The sequence below is a fragment of the Orbicella franksi genome, chromosome 10, assembly GCF_964199315.1.
Source record: "Orbicella franksi chromosome 10, jaOrbFran1.1, whole genome shotgun sequence".
NCBI classification, from domain to species: Eukaryota; Metazoa; Cnidaria; class Anthozoa; order Scleractinia; family Merulinidae; genus Orbicella; species Orbicella franksi.
In genome coordinates this window covers 8727028-8750016 of record NC_138154.1, presented here as the reverse complement: position 1 = coordinate 8750016, position 22989 = coordinate 8727028, and the positions used below count along the sequence as shown (strand labels likewise).

Below are 22989 nucleotides of genomic sequence, written 5' to 3'. Positions count from 1 at the left end.
ATTAATACCAGTCAATCTATATCTTGATCGACTGACCAGTCTTTACCAGGATAAATAAAGTTATTATTATTATTATTATTATTATTAATTTGACACAAATGCAATATTCTACTCAAAATTCTCAGTCAGTTATCAGGTCCCTTGGAATGAATGTATACAAGTTTAACATTCAAAAATATTTAGATAATCTACATTACTTTTATGCTCTTCCTAACCTGACATGTAGCACCTGGCCATATACATGAAACTGGGGACAGGCCATCTGTATATTAGCTACAAGGTCTACAAATTTCTGTTTCTGCAAAGTGAGAAACAACAGATGTACAACATATTGTGGAATTTAATGCTGATATCTTGAATTTTACACAGTGGAAGTTGTTGGTTCCCAATCTTGCTCCAGTGTCTCTGATCAACCTCCAACTGCCACAAAAAGCAACCATTTTAAAACCCAATCCAATAGACCATATTCGTATTCCTGGTATCAGACTGGAACTAGCTTGCATCTGAGGCCAATGAGGGGAGTCTTTTCAAATGCAAATTACATTACCGTATTTACTCAAATAAGCGCTGCAGCACTTATTTAATTTTTCGTGTCTCCGGTGCAGTGCTCATTCGAGGGCGGCGCTTATTCGAAGGCAGCGCTTATTTACAAGGCTCATACCAAAAAAACAAAATATTTTGATTGTACAATTTAATTTACTTCATGAGTATTTTTCATGGCTTACAGGCTTGAAGTTAACCTAAGTTTTGGCTTTCATAACAGCCTCATGAATACTTTTCTGCAGGTTTTCAACAACGCTTCACTCGATGTCAATGTCCTGACTGTTGCTGAAAGTTCACAAGATCTAACACAGGATGCACTTTGTCTTAGTCTGTGCATTTAAAAGTAGTCCAGTTTCTCTCAAGCACTTTTACAAACACAACAAACTTAGACGTCCTGTAGTCACATAGTTATTGGACGTTTTCTTCTGGTATCTACTAATACCCGGTATCTTCAGTCAACTTCAATGTCACTATCCCCCTCTTGGTCAGAGTCTAGAAGTTCCAACGGTGGTGGGTACGCTTCTACATCAGAATCTGTAGTATCAAAAGGATTGGCATTGGCTGGCTCACTCAAGATCTCTAGCTGTGAGGGAAGCATAACTTTTCCAGTGCTACATGGCTGGCCGTCTTTGAAACAATGAATAACATCGTCGCATGAACTGTCAACAGGGAGGTTTAAAGCACAGCTTCGGAAAGACTCCTTAATGACCTCTGTTGGCCGCTCGGCCCATGCATCAAGAATCCACTGTAGAATGGCCCTCTTTGGTGGAGCCCTCAAGTTTCCAGCAGCCGTTTCTTCGTGAATTCCTACAGTTCCCAGCCATTCATCGTATTTTTCGGTACACACAGCCTTGAAAGGCTTATTCCAACTGACATCTGGTGCCTGGATGTACTTTGTGCAGCCCCCAGGCACAATTACACGGTCAACTTTCTTAGACTTCAATGACTCGGTGATTTTGTCCTCCATGTGGCATTCATAGGAATCCCAGGCTAACAGCGTTCGATTGAATGCAAATGCTCCAACAACAAAGTCAATCCAGACTTGGGTTAGCTCAGTATCCATCCATCCGTTCGCAGAAGTTGCAACAACCACGCAATTTTGAAATTCTTGTTTCAAAGCCGCAACTTCTCGCTTCTCCCCTTTAAAAACCACCATAGGTTTCAGTTTAGTTCCATCAGCCTTTGCGGCTAGACAAACTGATACTTGCACTTTTTCGTGACCGGTTGATTTCAGAGAAATAGTTTTCTTTCCTGTTGTGTCAACAGTTGTTTCCAAAATCATGTCACACCAAACTGGGGTTTCATCCATTGCTATTATGTCAGATGGTCTGTACTTGTGTTTCTCTTATAGCCTTCTAACCTGGATTACATACGATACAAGTCTAGCTACCATTCTTTCTGGCTCTTGCTGAGCGACGGAGGTTTTTCATCTCAGTGACAACCCATTTCACTTCATGAATCTGCAAAGCCATCCTCTGGAAGCTTTGAAGTCGTCGCCGTCCACAAGGTTGTTTTCCGTCATATCGCGATGTGTTATCTCTGCTTTCTTCATTATGAGCTTACACGAGACTCTTAACCCTTGAGAACGCCTACTTTCTATCCATTCTAGCATGACCCCTTCAAGTTTTGCGCTTAAAGGTTTTCTCCCACCATCTAGTCTGGATCTTTGCTTTGCTTTGGCGGCCGTCCCAAGCAGACCTTCTATATTACTCTTGGTAGCTCGCCATTCCCTTATTCTCCTTTCATCAACTGAAAATTGCCTGGAAGCAGGTGGATTGCCATTAATTTCAGCATAAGTAATGACTTCTTTCTTGAACGACAAATTGTATTTCTTCAATGTTTTCCCCTTGTGGGAAATCACCTCCTTATTCGTGTCTGACATTCTCTCAACCAAGCACGCTTGATAGTCAAGTATCATTCAGTGTGTGTGGTAAGTTATTTTAGGCGGCGAAATACGAGATACAAAAACCCTCAACTTGTGTACCAGGAGCACGTTTGTTGCGTGACAAGTTGAAAGAAAAATGAGCAAGAAAGTCAAAATTTGTTGCTCAAAGTAGACCCGTGCTCTACTTTTTGCAACAAATTTCTTCAACCCGCAACAAATGTTTTTGGTGCGTGACAAGCTGAAAAATGTGAGGCATCGACCCAAAACTTGCAACGGAACAATGTTACGCGACAAGTCAAGGGTATTATTTCGCAGCCTTTATCTGTAATGGGTCATTTCCGAGACGTGCCTGATTTGCCATGATTGGTTGGATTTAATAAAGCAGGTCAGTAGGGTTTCTCTGGAGCTTCAGCACTGCAGTGTCAGATTTGAGCGCTTGGCAGAATAATATTTACCACTCAGAAACATCGCAAAAATGGCAAGAGTCTCCCCAGTTCAATACAAGATGTATTACAGAGTATCTTTCGAGACAGTCATCAGAGGACACCATGTGTATAAACAGTCATGGAAACCTGAAATCAACCAAGTGTTACACTGTGAAGAAGATAAAAGGGCCGAAGCCAAAGAATATGACATCAACGCAATCGGCCTGTACGTGACACATGAATGCCCAGACGCTGAAAATACTCTTGCTGGCCATGTACCGATAGAACTATCGCATTTGTTGACCTTCTTCTTACAAGCAAACGCTGACAATCTTCTTACTGCAACAGTTACAGGGAAGGGAAAGAGGGAGGTTGGTCTTGTCGTACCGGCAAAGTTTACAGCCTTCACACAAGAATTGAAGAACGCGAAGATTTTGAAGAGAGAACTGAATGAAAGAACGTCGAGATGTACTCACTTTGAACTGAAAAACATCACTTTTGATGAAAATAAATTCCCAATGCTGGCTTAGAACCGCATTGCAGCGAGTACAGTGTATTTTTATCATCTTATAAAATACTTGAATAAGCGCCGCACCGCAGCTGCAGTGCTTATTAACTTTTTGACCCCATGTGCGGCGCTTAATTGAGGGTGACGCTTATTCAGGGGCAGCGCTTATTTGAGTAAATACGGTAATCTCTTTTTAATGATATTTCCCCACATGAGCCTCCATTGCAAGCCAGTTCCAGTCCAATACCGAGAATACGAATATGGTCTATTTGTAAAAAGTGAGGGAAAAGAGCCACTAAGTGGATATACCCAGGGAATATATTTGGCAATTTACACAATTTTTACTCCTAATTTATTTAATGTTCTTTTCATAGTGGAAGCCACTCTGAAAAAGTTGATGGACTTTGAGACACTTTGCAATTTCCTGTTTTAACACAGTCTGCTAGGTAAGGTTAGGCTAAAGATATATACATTATGATTGACAGTAGTCTATTAAAACTGCTAAGTTATTCTAGATGAGTTTAAACTGAAATTCCAAGTTAGACGGCTAAATCATAAGAAGTAAATACTGGGGATCCCTTCACATGAACATGTTAAGGTCTTTCAATCTACTGAACATAAAAACTGAATTATGCATGAATTATTTGCATTTCATCATTCCATTTCATAAAATATTAAACTCATTAAGACCACTGCCATTGAATTTCTTGAGCAGTGTGTATGTATATGCAATACAAACTAAAATGTACTCACTTTGAGATGAGAATCAAGAAGACAACAGATGTCATACACGAAATGTATTTCTAGCCCATCTCCCTTAGAAGCAAGAAGATCATTGAGCAGATAAACTGCATATCCCAACCTACAACAAAAAAGATATCAGATATCAATTGATACAATGTTTAACTTTAAATATATACAACTATGTGCATTAAAAATGTACATGTAGCAACAGTTGGTGATGAGCATCTCACCTTTCACCACCCTTTAAATTTAGAAACTTCATGGGGAAGCCATGTTTACAGCACAAACTGCCAACAGCTGTCTCATCCAGTGCATCAAATTTACTTTTTGACTGGATTGCAGAGCCTGCCTGAAAATGACTGCAATCCTGACAGTGAAAAAAAAAAAGGATTACCAATAAACATCTGGAATAAAAATACATATTCACAAACTGTACAGTAAGAATAATATTATATTATTTGTAACTTAATTACTATGGATAAAGATCTTGGCTGTGTACTTTAGGATATACATGGACAACTTTATTCCTCTAGAATTATAATGAAAAGGAAAATCAATGGTCGAGAGGAATTTTTTTGTCTGCTGGTTTACAAAAATAATTACAGTTAATAGTTGTTGATACATGTAAGTATGTATTGGAAGATAAACCTTCTTTGAATCATTCTTTGAAGAAGGATAACTGGCCCTAAAGTTATCAACATGCTCTTGGTTGTGAAAGAACATGTTGCTGCTTAAAGGACTTCAATAGCTAGCACCAGATGTCTTCTTTCTTGGCAGACCAAAACAAGCATCAATAGAGACAAACAACTTTCCATTTTCCTGAGAATTAAACCAAATACACTGTTCACAAACAGTCTACTTTGTCATTTTCATAAATTACAATGTACCAATTGTCATGAAATCATGGACGCTGATCCGCTCTTGAAGCATTTCAATGCTAAAAGTTCAAAATATAATGAATCAACTGGTATAAAATATTATTAATAATATTATATTCAATAACTGTTGTTTACTCTATTTTGAGATAGTTGAATACCTTAGGACAAGCTGGACAGTATGGGGCTCTAGCTGTACAATTTTCCTCTTCCCAATTGTACCAAGAGCCAGCTTTAACATAATACCTAAAAGTTAAACAGTTAGTATTAAATTTTTAAACTTTGGACAAATTGCTCCACCTCAAGTAACAAAATGCCTCAGCCAGGATATCAAACTGAAAAAGAATAAAGTATTTTTAACAACAACGACACAAGTAAATCACTTGTAAAGTAAAAATTTAGAAAAACAATAAATTGATATGATTTACACGTGCCTGAATTCTTCAAAGCTGTCAAGTAACTGCTCGTACACTGTCCTTTTCTAATGTGAAACAAAAAAAAGTAGCCATTAATTTAAAGGGAATGTATCAGTTAATTCCAATTATAGCAATCAGAACATATAATAACAGCAGGAAAACATAACATACAATATTGTACCTTTAAAAGAGGGTTTTTGAAAAATTCCAGTGCTCTGCAGAAGTCATACAGAGACACTTGGCATTCCATCATCAGGGCTAGTGCCCAGTTAACTCCATAGTGAAAGCCAAGGTGGGCTCGACAGTGTGTTGCAGGCCACAAGCCATGCAACAACAGACTTTCTGCAACAGTCTGGCATGCACAGCAAATGAGAGAAATTTCATGATGGCAACCTAAATGTAAAGATAACAGAACAGAAATGTTTAAAAGCAAAACAGATTAGCTAGTTCTATTTGACTTTGACCTATTTTAAAATAGCCACAAACTATTACATCTACTGTATGCACAGTAAAACATCTATAATATCTGGATGAGCAAGAGTGGCTGCAATCCAAAAGCACTCTGCCTGAGACTTCATATGCTGAAAATGATGCCAGTAATATTTTCTTTTAACTCCAACACTAATAAGCACAACATTTCATTAATTAATAAATAAATTAAAGTGATCAGGTACAACCACAAATCACATCTATAGGAAAATAATACCACTGACAGAAAAATGACATATTCTGAAGGATTGTGATACTGACAACTGTAGAAAATTCAATTCAAAGCCAAGTGGTGTTTATTAATTATGTTCAGATAAAACTCTAAAAAAAATTGTCCTTTAAGCAATTAAGTTGAGAGATGAAACTACAAATGAGAAATTTACAAGCTGTGTTCAGCATGCTCAACTGAATAATTAACATGCCAAAAGCTAATTTTAGAAGGCCTTATGTGACAGATGATAACTATTTATATTTTGATATTTTGACATCTGCTGAATAAACCAAGAAGAACCTCAAGTGGGGGACTGGGAGAGGAAAGAAATCAACAAAATAATTCATTCCAAGGTTTAACAAATAACCTCTAATTATCTCTTTACAATGTTTTTTATAATAAAAAAATAACCTAAGGAACTGTCGCCATATAAGAAAACTTTTAAAAATGACATAACCTGTTATATCAACCAAATTAACACATCTACAAGAGTGGCTGTAATCCAGAAGCACTCTGCCAGAGACTTCATATGCCAACCAGCATCCATCCTATTGTTGACAAACAAAAGAACCTAATCAAGGTACAATTCATAAAAAAATTCTGCAAGAACATTGTCAATAATAAGTCATCCTTATTCTTATATAAAGAATTGCCAGAGAGGACAGCCTTTCCTTACTCGGAGTGCTGCGACTTTCAAACTCTTCAAGCTAATTCTTACGTTTAGCAGTGCTGATCATGGCAAGTACTGTACATGCATATGTGGTCGTCACACCCCTGTTATATATTGCGGAGCCTGAATCTTCAGGTTGCAACGCATTAACATATTTGGCATATTTTTTCTCTCTTTCTAGTTGTCATGACAAATTATAAACAAAAATGACTGTGAAGGTGAATTAATCAACATGACACGAGCGTGGGACAAAGAAAAATTCTGAGTCCCGGACAGGAATCGAACCCATGACCTCCCGAACACCGGGCGGGCGCTCTATCCACTGAGCTACGAGAACTCATGGAGAGCAAGGTCATTTAACTGAGTTCATATATGATAGGTGTCCTGCATACTGCTAGGATCAACGCTATCGAATTCATCGTGAGTAGTGATAAGTTAATAAAGATGGTGAATTTTTAAAATTTCGGGAGGTCATGGGTTCGATTCCTGTCCCACGCTCGTGTCATGTTGATTAATTCACCTTCACATTTCATTACCAAGCTTAAAATTCACCATCTTTATTAACTTATCAAAAATGACTGTATCTCAACATCAAAATAAAGACTAATGGCTGCAGGAAATTTAAACATCTTGATCCAATGGAATGGATAATAACCCAATCAAAAATATAGAAGCAAATTATAAAGCTCTTTAGATGTGTTAATGGTTTTAATTAACAATTAACCTGCTGCTAATAAAATAACAACGCAAAAACAGGAAGGAATATATTTGTGCATTCTACTGTTTAATGAGTGACTGCAGTGTCCTGCATGGCTTAACTTGCACTAGGAAAATTAAGCATTAGTTTAATTTGTCAATAATTTTTGCATGTCCCAGAAGTCAAGAATATATAAGTAGTTATACAAGTTCATTCACAACATTATAAGCAATTTTTTAAACTAAAAACACCACGAGAAACACTCACCTTAAGCACTTCTGGGGAATGAAACTGATGTTTCACTCTGTGCAATTCATTGCAGCACTCAGTGCAATAGTATGCACCAAAGCTACAATCCTGGCACCTAGTTTGAGCGTCCCTATCACAGTCACCTTTAACACATTTAGGCTGGATGAAACCTTCCATCCTGAGAGATGACTGAAGTAAGGGGCACCCTTAACACCTCCCAGTTTCTGCACAACTGTTCTCTTTGTTTTTGATATGGTGTGGACAAAGTTTCTCCATCAGATTCTTCATCTCTGCTCCATGACACACAAGCAGCTGAGTCATCCACCATCTCGCTAGGTTCTTCCACATCATTTGAACTTGTTGGAGTTGACCAACACGAAGGCAAGTTGACAACTGATGTGCTTCTCTTATTCGAGACATAGATCACTTTAAAAGCTGATTTCCCTTTTTTCTTGCTGCTTCCGAAATACATATTGTTTACTATGCTAACAAACTAACTAACCTATAACTACCTAACTAACCAACTAACTAAACTAACTAACGATTAAACTGAAACCAAAAGGACGAAAGGGACGCCATATTGAAAAATAAAATATCCGTTGCCCATTACCTGCCCTCCCACCCTAGAAAAGTAATTGTCGTAAACGTTGTTCATTTACAATGCATTAGTTTACTGTGATACAACGCCTAACAATTCCATTAGTTAGTGCGTTACAACGTGCGGAACAGGTGGCATGACAGCGATGATGGAGTCATGCAACATGGTGGCCATACTCCAGCTAATAGGCTGACAGAGACATGCACCCTCGGTTTGTAGCGTCCCTCTTTGATATTGGACATCCATGCTATGGTCAATTGACACCTGTCAAAACAAGGTATCCATTGACCAGTATCACATGACCACATGGCGGGCTCAAGTTTAAAGCTTGTTGGTTGTTTGGAAGCTGGGAAACACTAACCCGGGATTATAAAATTTAATCGAAGTATACAAATGACTGCTTTTGTTTTGTGTATTTTGAGGACCTTGAGATTATTCAAACTCGAAACAAGGCCAAACAACAGAAACAAAAAACCTCACTGTAAAGTTAAAAAACTCAAATCAAAATTCTTGCTTATCCTGGGTTAGCTTAATCGGGCTTTGAACAACCCAGCTCAGGAGCTCTGCTTTTAGGCTTGGCTAAAGGCTTGGCCTTCCCTAAATCTATATATTAAAGTTGAATGAACAAGCTTTCTGTTGGTATATGATGAGGTGCATTTTAGTTTGATAAATGCGGCAAAATAGATATGATAGGATGCGAAAATACCGAGTCAAACGACCGTGGAGAGGATTTTAGGTAAACACTTTCTTTGAGGTTTTTATTGGAGTGGGATGAACTTAATGAAAATTCGAAATGATATGATGGCATTTCAAAGTCCATTTTCATTAGATATGTATTTATTCTTTGCTTTTGTCTTCTCTCTGCAAAAATAAATCATGGCCCTTTTAGCCCACCATTAGTGACAAGAAGGAAAGATTTGCTATTGGAAAGTACCAAAAGCTGAAGAAGGAAAGGGCAAATTCCCTTATTCAAGCATCACTTCAGGTAGATACACAAATAAGTGAGCTCAACAGGCAACTAGAATCTAAAAGAGCCAAAATTGATGCATTGGGGAAAAAATAACACAGCACAGAAGAAATTGTACTGAGACGAAAATGAAAGGTTGGTTCACTTCTCTGTATATGTTGTATAGTAAAACCCCACTTATAACAACCTAGAATTTTCAAGGTCAGGCTGAACAGGTCGTATAGTTTTTCACAATTCAGGCTCATTAGGAGAAAAGGTTCTTATTTTTCAGAGGTTGTATATATACATTTTTTTAATTTCACATGGTCAAAACTGGGTGTTTGTTAACTGCATGGCTCCGATGATATAACAATCAAGGTCCAGGAAGGAGATCAATACATTTTTATATTTTGTTTTATAACATATTTTAAATTGTCTATATCGCACTGTAGCTTTATGGAAAACATATTTCTGGTGAAAATCCAAAGAAATGTAAATCAAAGAAATCATATACCCAATACCTTTTTGTGAGAAGTTTATCACACAATTAAAATCCGGAATTTACACCATCAAAAGTGGAGTGGTTTAGTTGTATAAGAACCTATCTTTCGTTGCCAGGCACAACAGGTTCTTATACTTTTGGGTATATAAATGCTAAATTTCAGCCTGTAGGTTCTTAAGTTGCTAGGTTTTTATATGCGAGTTTTTATTGCATTCATGTTGTGAGATGACATCAAACAGCAAGGCAGACTGTTTACATGAAGGTTCTCTTTATTGCTTAGCTAATTATAATAGGTGGAGCCTTGGGTTAGCTGTATTAGGCTATGAACCTTTGGCATGCAATTTTTAAAGGATCTCAGAAATTCAAAAGCTGTAAAATTTTGAATGATTTCCATATATGAAAGTTGAACAGCCAAATTGATTTCCAAGTATTTTAACTTTGAATCATGAACAGATAACTGAGCTTAAAGTTGCTGGTGATGAGAATGAGTGTCCAGCAACCCACACTAGAATGCCCATGACCTCAATGCCTCATGACCGATGACCTCAAACAAATGCTCTAGTACTGTATTGTTATTATTAGTTTTGTGATCAACAGCAAAACATTCTTTTATGAAAAAAGGTTTTTTAGAAGTTAACATCTGAACTCAAACAAATATTTTTATTTAGTTTATTGTTGTTAAGGTTTAAGCTGTAGCAAAACTTGTTGTTTATGAGGAAAGGTTTCAGAAAACTGTATTTATTACACTGTATCGCTAGCATATAATTAATTAATTTGTCATTTGTTGTTTGAATTCTTAGAGAATTTACACTTGGCACTTGAAAAAAAGGGCAAGACTCTGCATAAAAAGGAAAAAAATTATTTGTTATATTGTCATTGAAAAGTTTTGCAAGACTTGTTGGATCAATATCAGCAGCTGGGCAAAGTCCCTTACGTAAAAAACTTATTTAAATTACTTAAAAGTCCCCTATGTAACTACAACAATTTAAACTGTTACAATTACTGTCAGGACCCCCTATACAGTTCTGTTGTCCTAAAAGTTCCAACTTCCCTAATAATTCTTAAAATTTTTCAAGATTCTGAAATGTCTTAGAGGTTCGAACTTTAAGAGTCCTTAAAGTTCGAACTTTTAGAGTCCTTAAAGTTCGAACTTTAAGAGTCCTAAAAGTTCGAATTTTTAGAGTCCTAAAAGTTCGAACTTTAACAGTCCTTAAAGTTCGAACTTTTAGAGTCCTTAAAGTTCGAACTTTAACAGTCCTTAAAGTTCGAACTTTAAGAGTGCTAAAAGTTCGAACTTTAAGAGGCCTTAAAGTTCGAACTTTAACAGTCCTAAAAGTTCGAACTTTAAGAGGCCTTCAAGTTCGAACTTTAACAGTCCTAAAAGTTTGAACTTTTAGAGTCCTTAAAGTTCGAACTTTAAGAGTGCTAAAAGTTCGAACTTTTAGAGGCCTTAAAGTTCGAACTTTAACAGTCCTAAAAGTTCAAACTTTAACAGTCCTAAAAGTTCGAACTTTTAGAGTCCTTAAATTTCGAACTTTAAGAGTCCTTTAATTTCGAACTTTAAGAGTAATAAAAGTTCGCACTTTAAGAGGACTAAAAGGACTAAACTTGTTCTATATCAGCACCGCTAGGACTCTTTAAAGTTGTGGAAGGCATCCGGCATAGCAACTAAAAATGGCTCTTAAAGATCTGATTCAGGCAAGTGTTCTGAAGTCAATCGGTGTAGTTGAATATCTGACTCAGTTAAATCTGACTGGTGGGTTCAATCACAAACGTATGCTTCCTTTCTCCCTCACCTCCCCCCACCACCTGTCCTCGCCCGAAATAAAAAATTGACTTCTAATAGTGGGTCATTTTGTAATTCAGGCACTCCGTTTGTGTTAAACTAAGTCAATATGGTGGTGTATCAGCAAAGCGTGTAACAGGAGGTGAAACTGTTTATTTAACTCAGCAATAAACAACATATATATCAATGATTACAAGTTTATTCTTTCGCCGATTTACACAGCAATGATTCGATGTTTTTGAAATACAGATGCAATGATTGCAATGGCCAACCTGTTAAACTATCAACTTCATACAACTTTAAAAGTTTCTTAATGCAATACTTGTAACAAAACTAAATCGACTGTCTTAAACTCCTACATGGATTTGCATTTTGGTAAAAATATTGACCCATTAATCATCTACATATCATTGATAACTAAGGTAACTAAGGTAATTGTGTAGTAATAAAGTAGTTTCAAAAAGGTCAAAAAGATTCTTTTCATTCAGTGGTGAAATGCTAAAAGTTCTATTTTTTTTATTTTTATTTGTTCATTTATTTAATATTTAACCAGCATTTTCTCACTGATTTATCAATGATACAGCTAAGTTATATCCTGAATGTAACCTGAAAATAAAATCAAAGAAGAATGTATTTACTTTTAATTTTCAGTGATGATAAAGCCCAGTTAAGAGTACCATTAAGTATCAGAAAGTGAAGAAACTCAGGACTCGAGAAAAACCTTTTTTTCCAGTTTGCCATTCTGACAAGCAGCACTCAAATTTTGCTTGCCCTGGGCAAGTCTTAGTTTCCTTTTTTTTAAAATTAGATTGCAGATTACTTGCCTAGGTCCTTGGCAATTGGGCAAGTTAGAAATTTAAGTTACTTTTCTTGCCTCTGTTATGGACGAATGAACGATGGTGCCCCCTGCATTGATTTAAGGTGATTAGGTTCATCTATTTTTTAACTGTGAAGGGAAGGGGAAAGTGGGTAGATGATGATGTAAACAATCATAAAATTATTTTAGCCCAAACAATGAAAAACGTATTGGATTCCAAACAACTTCCTTACTGTTCCACTATCATCGGCCACAGAACTCTCTTCCCGGGGGCGTTTCGAAGTGCCAACCTAAAACAAAGAAATAAAATGTCTTACATCCTTGAGTGTCTTTACCTTTACCATGATGTATTTTGAAACTTCAGTAACAATCCTTTGAAGTTGATAACAAATCTTAGTGTTTGACCGATTACTTTAGCTTAACTGTTCAGGTGTTAGAAATACAATTGAAATTCAAATCAAAGGTCTCTTTGAGGCTACGACTATTTTGCATGATGAAATACATGCATCAGTTTTTGGCTTTGTCGCCAAAATAGATTTCTTTCTTCTGTCCCTTGTTTAAACCTCTTAAAATCACGCTTTAATCACTGCGTATTTTGTACTGACTGGTCGTAACTGATATTACTTTAACCCATACATGTTCACATGCTTAGTGACCAATTTATTTGTTTCTGCCCCTGCTGGAAGGAGCCCAATGTCATGTCATCTAGCAGCTCATGCACAAAACGCTGTTAGAACAGGGAAGTTTTGCTTTACCTTCCCACGCTCGAACAGAGTCTCTTTAATCTATGATAATTACTAGAGTATAATTTGTACCTGGGCATCTAAAGCTAACAACCTTTTGCGTCGAACCTGGAAGGAGTTAAAACAAATAATTTCATGAGTTTTTAGCTACAATAATAATCAACAGGTTAACTTTTTACCTAACTTGCTTACCTGTGGTTAGTGCCTGTGGATTATGCAAATGGTAGGAAATGTGGCTCGAAATACGTTCTGCATTGGTATGATTAAATTAAATATTGCAGTACAAGCAATTGAGGCATACCCCTCAATATTACATTTTATTTAATGAATCGATTATTCAAATTTTGAATGCACTAGATGTTTCGAGAATGCAATGATGAATTGATTACTGTCAGTGCTACTTTACCCGAATATACATGTACATATAATGGGTTTTATAATTAACTAAAAAAATGAATTTGATATCATTGAATCTTGAAATGACTATAGCGAGTGCAATAGTGAAAAAATTACAAGATTGCAGTCTTGAAAAGGCTAGTGGGTTCAATATTCAAGTAATGAATTCATTTATGTATTCTTGAGGGGTACACTTTAACTGTAAGGAATAACACTTACCTCGTCATCATCAGCAACTGTTTCATTTTGACTTTCTTGGGTTTCTTCTGCATGTTTTCTTTGGTCTTCCTGCTCCTGAAAATGTTCGGGAGAACTTTCAAACCTGTTTCATCCCTTTTCGATGTCAATTTCCCTCAAATTTCTACCCATGTCTGTACCATTGAATATTTTCAAATTTGGTTAAAAATTGAGCACGATCAGCGTTTTCAATTGAAACTTAGCGATAGTAATAATTCCGCCTCTTGTCGCCTCCGTATTACTCTGTTTTGCTGTAAAAGTTCCCTGTAATAATTTACCAGTTTGTATTAATATTGATTACAATTAAAATGTTGTAATAACAGAAATTGTGACAGTTCTTGCATTTGGCAGATTAGATTGGAAAAGTGTCATCTAGAACAAATTTCTTTCAAAAGACTCTCATGCACTATGTAATCATGAATGATTACTGTTTAATACACCAATGACACTAATGTTCCACAAGCAATAAGTCATACTTTTGACTTTTGCTGTTTAAGATTCATTTTGCATGATTAAAATGCATGTAAGAATACATCACAAAAAGAATAAATCATGTTCCCTACTCGCTTAACAATTACTACTGGAGAGAATGGAGAATATTTTATTATAGTGGAGGAGATACAGTGTAGAAGCAGAAAACTTAACAGGCGTTCCTCAATTCATTTATAATAACAGTACTTAACTCTACCTTCCTTCTAATAAAAAGTGACAAAAGTATTACTTCTACATTCATTAAGCCAAAATAGCATTCAATACAGGAAACCTAACTAATAATACTAGTCTTACCTGTTTGCTTTGATAGCCTCGGCAGCTTCCTGAGCATCCTGGATTGAATCGCTCAATTGAACAAGGAAGTTGTCTTCCTCTCCTTCAATGGGAATTTTAAATATAACACTTCCATTAGCATGTCTAAGCATGTGATTACTTCCCATTCACAACCTACATGTACATATCATTTCTTCTCAAACCTCAGGAACCACTGCATAATGTTTTTACTAAGGGGATTCTTTTCATCTCTTCTGCTTTGGTAGTTTCTTTCTCAAGAAATTTACAATTTGCACTTTTTAAACAAGGCTAAAAGAGGGCCACTCGTGACATAACCTCTTATCTCAAATTAACATTTGACACACACACACATACACAAGCAAGGTAGTATTGCATTATGATCACCTGTCAAAATGTTTCCTACAACCATCCTAGCTGCCGATGCTGTTGGATGCATTATGTGCACCTGGATGTCACTTCCACTGTTGAAGATTCCCTGCTTTCCACATGCTACAATATAGCAATCAAAGGACACATCACCTTTTTGCAAGTGTTGTAAGGTAGTATCAAATAATACAAAGAATTAGTTTAAAGCAACATCAGCCTTGCTCATAACAGCCAGTCAATGGACAGTGTCTGGCCAAAATGAATATTTGTCCAGACAAAATTTTGGTATGGCAGTCATTTTGACTGGTCAGGTACCTCACTTTCAAATTATAATTAACACCACTGGCCACCATTCAAAAATTATTTTGAGCCCTGTAACATATGTAATTGTAGCATACCACAAATTAGTTACCTTCCTCGTCAAACTGGCTCCCTTTCAAAGCTACATGTACATAGCAATTGGCCAGCTGTGGCAAAAGATCTATTGTCGTCATTAATGATCTGAACCAAAAAGGTAAAAAAAGTAATAGTTAATGAGGCTCCTATACGGTATTGTTCACAACAAAAGGAAAATGGTTAAATACTACAGTGTAAAACATGCATGACCATGTGAACAAGAAGATACGACAAGCTGTCATAACGAAAACACAGTGTCTTTTATCAAGAAAATGAAGAAAATAGCTGCATTAGTTGTACTACATGTTGTATTCCTAAAAAAAATCTTTAATACCCACCTAATAATGCTAATGGCCTTTGCACTTGGGATATATCGAAGAAGCACTAGTGGAGTGCAATCTTCATGGCTCTGCCTCCTCATCTGAGAAATTATAAGAAACTCTGCTGTTAAATTATTATATCCCGCATATACCTCTACGTGTTTTGGGGATTTGTACTCTTATACATGTATTTTTTAAATCCGGGATTTTTACTTTATAACACTAATTAAGCTTAATAACATCATAACACAACTTTTTGACAGATATTTAGTTTACACTCCCTCGCTTGGGCCTACTTTGCATAAAATATGTACACACTTAAAGCAATCTGCCCTGCCGCAAATACTTCTAAATAATCATAATCAAACAGTCATCACAACTTAATGGGATAAAATAAGATAGTTCTTTTTTTGAGTACCACTCAGGCCCAAGCAAACTTCACATGCTTATTCTTCTAAGGCAGATTTAGAGGGAGATGCAGGGGGTGCAGCCCCGTCCGAGATGAAACCCTCTAGATCTTCATATTCACTTTCAAAATTTGTGTACTAATGCACTTATGTGCTATTAGCAAAAAAGTTTGGTGTGTCATGAACATGCATTCACAGTCGATACCTCAGGTTCTTGTTTGACAAATCTATAATTATCATAACGTGAATTTGCTATCACTTACTTCCTGAGCATTAAGGCAGAGAAACTGGAGCCTTTGTGGTACTTTATACGCTTCCATCAACTTTGTCAAGAGCTGCACATCATATGCAGGTCCTGCTGATTCATCTGAGGAAATGTATGTATAGTTGTAATAATGAGACAAATATGCACTGAGTGCAAAACCACAGTTTAGTACTAGGACTCTCATTGTTGTTAGAGTGCAGAAGAATTGTTAGGCCAGTTTTCTATTTAATAGATGTTTGTGTAGTGCAGTGCCAGCAAAGGGGTTAGGATGCAATACCATGATTCACCTGAGCCATCACCTGGGTTCACTGCAAAAATTTAAAACCTAACTTAAAGTGACTTGTAAATTGATGATAAAAATTGCACTTATCAACTCACTTGCTTCAGCACCTATCAGATGATTGCACTCCTCTTCTACAGTTCCAACTAAAAATGGAAATCAATGTGATTATTTAAATCAGTACTGTGTATTGTAATTGGATTGTCATTTAAAGTGCATTAATCTTTGAACATAAATTTTCACATTGTGTAACTGTAACCACAGACAGGTTTTAAAATGTTAAGACTGTACTTTGCTGTAATTCTGGTGAGTTCCTTGGTCTATCTGCATTTTTTAAAAAAAAGCTTTTTCATTGATGAGCGTATTAATGATGGGCACTTGATCGTGATTTAATCAATATTACGTAACTTTGGGCTCCTCAAAATTTTTCCCAGACCGAAGCCTTGATGATAAATATGGGTTATTGACCAACAGGAGGTTGAGATAGATGACTGGATATTGACCAAGTTCTTTTTTTTTTTTTGCGTGTTTATGACCGTGACAAAGCTAATCACAGCATGATATTCGGTTCATCTTGCCCACTTACAGAGGTGGTCATATAATAATTTTCTTTAGTGCCTGATCGTGAGATATTTTTTAGGAATGACGGCTTAATTACTTATTTATACTAGTGACCAGAGTAATTATACATGTTGTCTCTTGACACTTGTAATTATGTGTGATTGTGGCACAATATTGATATCATCACAGTCTTTAATGAAACATCAATTAACTTAAGTTATATTTTTCTTAACAGTACTGGTCAGGATCATCAACATTTACCTTCTGTTGCCTGATCAGCACTCTGATTAACATCCTTCGTCACTGCACCACTGATAGTGATTGAATCTACAAATCAAACCCCAAAATATGAAAGGTGCTGATTTATTTCTTTTTACTCTAACATAGGAATTATTTTGTGACCAACACTATACAATTGAGTACCCATTTAATTTTTTCTCAAATCTATCTTTCAAATGCTGATGCCAGAATAATAAATTATTATTAAGTCAAGAATATCAAGAACATTAATACATTCAGCTGTCATAGTGCTTGTTTACTATATCTTGACTTACTATAAAATGTCTCCACAATCTTTTCCACCTTCCTTTGTACAGAATCTTTGAAAAGAAAGTTGAAAAAAATCATTGCCCATAACTGAATAACTTGCAACTACAGCTGTAATCAATACTCTCTCCCTAACTTATCCTCTCTGTCCTGGCATGAGGCTTCCGAAATGAAGCACTTCTCATTATCACAAATGGTAACGCTTAAGATCTGAAGTCTTAATATATTAAATGCCTATACATCAGACATACCTTTTCCAAATATTACAACTTGAGCTTATAAGTAGACATGTTATCACGATAGAAGATTTACATGTACATTTGGGCACTAGGGTGGGAGTGGACGAGAAGACTGGCGTCCCTAAATCATCGTCACTGTCATCATCTGAAGAGTGAGGTAAATATATAATTAAAAACCTTATCTCGTAATTGCAACACAACTATCAATTAAGATACACACAAGTACAATGTAACAGTTGACTTGTATGGAAGTTTTAAGACTTGTTATTTGCCTGTAATAAATTGCTCCAATTCTTTCGAATTTGGATACGGCATCTGATTGGGTTCTGTCATGAAACGATGTTTTTGTTCCGGAAGGCAGTCGTAGCACACACAACCTTTTTGTATGGGTGAAAGCTGTCTGGGTTCTAGATGCAATGCTTCATGATTATCACTAAAAAACCATCAACATGACTTCTCACGTACTGAATGCCATTTGTCTGTCACACAACAAAGAAACGCAATGCACTGACCATCACTCAAACAACCACATCAATATGACTAGTATGACCAACAGGACAAATACAAGCACCATACCGAATTGTGGAGCTAGGGCAGTACTGGAATCATCATCCTCAATCTCAATTTGTTGAGTTGCTGCATTTCCTCCTGTGCATCAAGAATTTAAAAACTATGTAATATATGTATATCACTTAAAATTGGTCAGCAAATACTTCATAGACAACTGTTTAAGTTGATGCTCAAATTAGTGTTTAGAAATAGAATAAACAACTCTAACGAACCTTTAACTTGACTTTGGCCGGCTTCTTGATTACTTGGCCCTGCACCATCTCCACTTTCTGTGAAAAAAATGAAATCCAATTGCTTTACATGCATAAGATCAAATGGTCACACAGATCATGCGTAACTCGATGTATAACTCATGAATCGACGCGTCACGCGTGGGTTTTCTTGCGCACCGTACCACTTAAGGTGGCTCCATAGGGTAATCATTTATGGCGTTGCACGCACAAGCGTTATGTTTTGAATGCTGTTTTTGCATTTGTGTTTTTCACCCAGTCCTCTCAAACTTGCCAAATGTAATAAGCAATGATTAAATAGTGTTTTAGTACTGTCTATGTTAAAATTTTGGGTTTAAGTCTTAAATTATAAATGCCCAAATCAATGTGTTTTTTGCCGTTTTTAAGGCTTTATTTGCGATTTTCTTAAATTTCCTTCGGTGAAATCTTCCAAAATTTTCACAGCACATCGCACCCAGCAGGACACAAATTTTAAACACGAAAAAAGTAGGGTTTGTAAAGGCAGTTTTTTAGATTTTTTCAGATTTACGTCTTTTACCGCTGCTAAAAAAATGGACATAGATTTCCCTGGAAAACGAGTTCCGACTAAAGTAACATATTTATTAACAGTCTGCCAAATTTTACGGAATTTCACCGAAGGAACCTCGAGAAATTTCACTGTCAGTTTTGCTTTTTGTGCTCATGTTGACGTAATAAAATATAGAAAAACACTGACGTTTCCCTTCGAGCGCGTGCAGATTGCTTGAAATTTCGTCCCCAGTGCGCGTGCGATCGTAAAACTATAGGGAGCCACCTTAACATATATATTCCAGTTACATATTTCAGAAGCGCTTTAAAGAATAAAGGCCATTTATTTCCATTTCATTGAATCACAAAGATACACCAATTATCTTATCGATGGCTCGTTCGTCAAAGCGTTTAGCTGCGTTCAAATATGATCACCAATAATGCTACCTTGTAAAATAAAAGTGTGATTTGACAGCTACATTAACAGCCGAACAGGATACCGAGTTCTTATGCTCAATGTTACGTCGCTTACGATTTAGATGTTCTTACCGTCCTCTAAGCGAAGGAACACCTTTGCGCGAGATTTATAAATACACTTGAGGGTGTCTCCGCAGATGTTTCCAGCTCTACCAGCCCGGCTTAAAACGGATGTGTTTCCAACAGTCTTATACAAGACAAGCCTAAAAAAGAAGATATTGATAACAATACAACACAAATCTCAGGATTAAGTCTTTGTTGTAAAGACCAAAAGTGATATTTATGTTATAGCTTCAGTTCTAGTACCTGGAAATGTTTGATTGGTTAAGTTGACCAAAGGCATTCATGACCAACTCAGTGATGTGCTGCGATGTCGCATTATTGCTAAATTCAATCTCCTTTATTCGTCCACTTGCCTCGAGTGTCTTAAGCGTTGCTGATCTAGGAACGTGACTATTCGAATCATCTGATCTCAGAAGTATAAAAGTTCTGGAGAGATTCCTGGCTCTTGGTTTTCGACCACCTTTGTCCGACATTCTTATGGAATTTCTGCGTACACCACACTAAACGATTCGAAGGAAGACAATACGATGTGCCGCGTGGTCCACGGTACTCATGTTTCAGTGCAGAGTTGTTTGGAATCATTACCATATTTGGAGATTTTACAGGAAGTACCGTGTTAGAGACCATTCGTCGAGACTGTCAATATCGCAGCACTGGGCAAACAATGAACCTCATTGATATTACGACCCTTTCAAACGGTCCTATTTTAGAGTTGATTCGATGGTTGCAGGGTCACAATTTGCTGGCCAATCCACTAAGATGCAGGCCATGCAATCGAGCAATGGAGTTGACTGAGAGGAATGAAGATCACGTGGATGGGTATCTATGGTTAGTATTCTATTTAAAAAATTGCAGTACTAAAGCCCCGGGGGGGGGGGGCTACTTCCTTACATGGGCTATATAGGTATGTGCGGCCCCAAAGGGTACGGTTTTTCAGCCGTTTTGGTCGTAAATTGGGTATCGATTTTACCCATTTTGCCGCCATTTTGCTAATAAGTAGGGTATCGATTTTTGCACTCTAGTTTTCAATTCGGTTTTTTTTAGAAGAAGCTACTTCTTCATCACGCCCTTCTTCTCCCATCTGCGCTTTGCCCTCTACCCCGTTTAACGCCTGCTACGCATGATAGATAAAGCCATTTCCCTAATTACGTAAGAGTCAGATCATAAATAGGGTATCAAATTTTTGGTCAGGTCAAAAATAAATAAGGTATGGAAAATCGCAGATTTTGGTCATAAATGGGTAAGGGTTTTCGGAAGCGGGCCGCACACGTACCTTCGGGGGAGGAGCGCGGGCTCCTTTCCCGAACAGCGGCTGTTAATCGAGCTTACAACAGGGAGTCTCCTCCTCGCTTTGTGAATTCGGGTGAGACTTTTTGATGATACATCAATCCCCGATTCGTGATTATTTTTGAGGGTGTCATAGAGTAAACTAGTAATCGAGATGGGAGTCCCACTCTGATTGTAACGCTGTTCCGGAAATAAAAGTTAAATTATTACTCGAAAGTAACGCCATCATAAATGACCACCTCCTGACCACTTGCATGCTACGGCATTAAAACTCAAAGAGCTCTGAATTACTTCAAAGATGTCACGATGCCAAAACAATTAATTTTCCTTAGTTTGGCATAAATTTGACTGAAAACTATCAACAATTCTCCAATGCGACAGTGACGATCGACAAACTTTACGAAGAAAATTTTGACAATGTTCTATCCAAAGCCAAACTGAAATAATCTTGAGTTGCGAATTGTCACCTTGCTTTTTATGGCACAAAATAATGTTGTGCGTTTTTTGAAAACGTCTGCTACGCAGGCTACCTGGTGCGCAGCTAAGGTTACCCTAGCTACCCTCCCCCAAAGGAGAAAAAGAAAGGCGGGAGTCCTAAGGTACCCTAGCACCATGGTTGTAATCAGGGCCTGAAAGAACAGACATTTATTTTTAAAATGCATGTGTTGCTTCTTTTTCACATAGGAGGTGCTCTACCTGCCGACGTAAGAAATCTCTCCGAACTGGAAGTTTCTTTGGAGAGCTGTCAAGAGTCCCGTTGGGAAAAATTCTCTTGTGTATGTATTTCTGGAGCGTTCGTGAGCTACATACGACTGTTGCAAATATGCTCACTCTGTCGAAGAATACTGTCGGGAACATCTACGCATTACTTCGGCATTATTGTGGAAGAGATCTACAAGATAGACCCGTTATTCCATTCGGGGGTAGAGTGTACGTTGTAAAATGCGACGAAAGCCAGTTTAAACATAAATCCAAGGTAAGTCAGGGTCTTGTACATGCTACATATGTAACCTTAACACAACTGAAACCAGTATTTCCAGTTAAACCTTTAATCATTTAATAAATAATTTTAAGCATTACAGTAATGCCCAGTGAAGTTGACAAAAGAAGTGCTACTTCCCACGTATAATCTTGAGTATTAATTGTTTCCTTGTAGTATCAACGAGGGCGAAGACCAAGGGACGACGTATGGGTTTTTGGAGTTATCTCAACAGAGTATAACCCATGCCGTGGTTATTTCCAGGTGGTTCCACGGCGAGATAGAGCGACATTAACTCAAATATTGCAAAGGGTTCTTCTTCCGAGGTCAGAGGTTCACTCAGATGACTGGGCTGCCTATAGGAACTTGCCGCTTCACGTACCTAACGTTTCTTTGCATAAGGTTGTTGTTCACCAAAATCATTTTGTGGATCCTCTCACAGGCATTCACACGCAAGAGGTGGAATCGGCATGGAGTCAACTGAAGTACCACATTAAACGGGAGAGGGGCATCCGTCAGTTGGACCTTCAAGATTTTCTGAATGAAGAAATGTGGAGGCAATGGAGGGGACTAAATTCTGTGTTCACTAATTTGATTCTAATCATTCCACGATATTATCAACTTTAGACTGCTGATCCAAAAAACACCAAATGTGTAAATGGTGAGGATTAATAACACCCTGAGGAAGGAACATTTTTTAATGAGATAAGATTGTGTAAGAGCGTACCCGGCTCACTGTATGTTTGGTAAGTGTGTGCTCAACGATATTTGTTCATTTGGCTGTCAGTCTCGTTTCAACTTGAATTGCTTGAATTCACCAGTTTTTTTCGTTTTATCGGTGGCCCATGCCATAATTTAATTGATCGAGCAAGTGGTGCGGTTGCACGTGGTCTTGAAGTTCTGGCTCGCTTCCATGCCCTTTTGAGAGGAACTTTAATCAAGAATGATTAGCCGTTTTTAGTGAGTAGGAAAT

General features: G+C 37.1%; 3 protein-coding genes and 1 long non-coding RNA gene across 5 annotated transcripts; 2 read left to right on the top strand and 2 right to left on the bottom strand.

Moving 5' to 3' along the window:
* Window positions 1–2896: 2896 nt before the first annotated feature.
* LOC145499783 (uncharacterized) lies at window positions 2897–4085 on the top strand. The gene has a single exon (XM_081479311.1). The coding sequence runs from the start codon at window positions 2904–2906 to the stop codon at window positions 3381–3383; it is 480 nt and encodes a 159-aa protein (XP_081335437.1). The 5' UTR covers window positions 2897–2903; the 3' UTR covers window positions 3384–4085.
* Window positions 4086–4128: 43 nt separating this feature from the next.
* On the bottom strand, window positions 4129–9553 carry LOC145499784 (uncharacterized). The gene is made up of 3 exons (XR_014050985.1): window positions 5578–9553; window positions 4754–5461; window positions 4129–4472 (listed from the first exon to the last, which is right to left on the bottom strand). It is a non-coding gene; the product is annotated as an uncharacterized LOC145499784 (long non-coding RNA).
* Window positions 9554–11280: 1727 nt separating this feature from the next.
* On the bottom strand, window positions 11281–21452 carry LOC145499836 (uncharacterized). 2 transcript variants are annotated; one of them, XM_081479363.1, is made up of 16 exons: window positions 18686–21452; window positions 18480–18551; window positions 17977–18048; window positions 17673–17717; window positions 17380–17445; window positions 16656–16703; window positions 16276–16379; window positions 15624–15706; window positions 15302–15390; window positions 14908–15012; window positions 14524–14605; window positions 13942–14001; window positions 13720–13795; window positions 13177–13212; window positions 12595–12651; window positions 11281–12150 (listed from the first exon to the last, which is right to left on the bottom strand). In XM_081479363.1, the coding sequence occupies exons 1-16, from the start codon at window positions 18777–18779 to the stop codon at window positions 12133–12135; spliced, it is 1107 nt and encodes a 368-aa protein (XP_081335489.1). In that variant the 5' UTR covers window positions 18780–21452; the 3' UTR covers window positions 11281–12132. The 2 variants fall into 2 exon arrangements, with proteins under 2 accessions (XP_081335489.1, XP_081335487.1); XM_081479361.1 differs by lacking the exon at window positions 11281–12150 and having other exon boundaries at window positions 12165–12651; window positions 18686–21447.
* Window positions 21453–21576: 124 nt separating this feature from the next.
* Window positions 21577–22651, top strand: LOC145499837 (uncharacterized). The gene is made up of 2 exons (XM_081479364.1): window positions 21577–22013; window positions 22194–22651. Exons 1-2 carry the CDS (start codon window positions 21816–21818, stop codon window positions 22641–22643), a joined length of 648 nt encoding a protein of 215 aa, XP_081335490.1. The 5' UTR covers window positions 21577–21815; the 3' UTR covers window positions 22644–22651.
* Window positions 22652–22989: the final 338 nt, after the last annotated feature.

Coding starts and splice junctions, on each gene's coding strand:
- LOC145499836 (XM_081479361.1), bottom strand. CDS start 18,779: ATGCATGTAAAGCAATTGGATTTCATTTTTTTCACAGAAAGTGGAGAT. Junction 16,380..16,655: donor TCTGATAGGTGCTGAAGCAA/GTGAGTTGATAA, acceptor ACATTTCCTCAG/ATGAATCAGCAGGACCTGCA. Junction 15,391..15,623: donor AAGGCCATTAGCATTATTAG/GTGGGTATTAAA, acceptor TTTTTGGTTCAG/ATCATTAATGACGACAATAG.
- LOC145499783 (XM_081479311.1), top strand. CDS start 2,904: ATGGCAAGAGTCTCCCCAGTTCAATACAAGATGTATTACAGAGTATCT.
- LOC145499837 (XM_081479364.1), top strand. CDS start 21,816: ATGTATTTCTGGAGCGTTCGTGAGCTACATACGACTGTTGCAAATATG. Junction 22,014..22,193: donor AGTTTAAACATAAATCCAAG/GTAAGTCAGGGT, acceptor GTTTCCTTGTAG/TATCAACGAGGGCGAAGACC.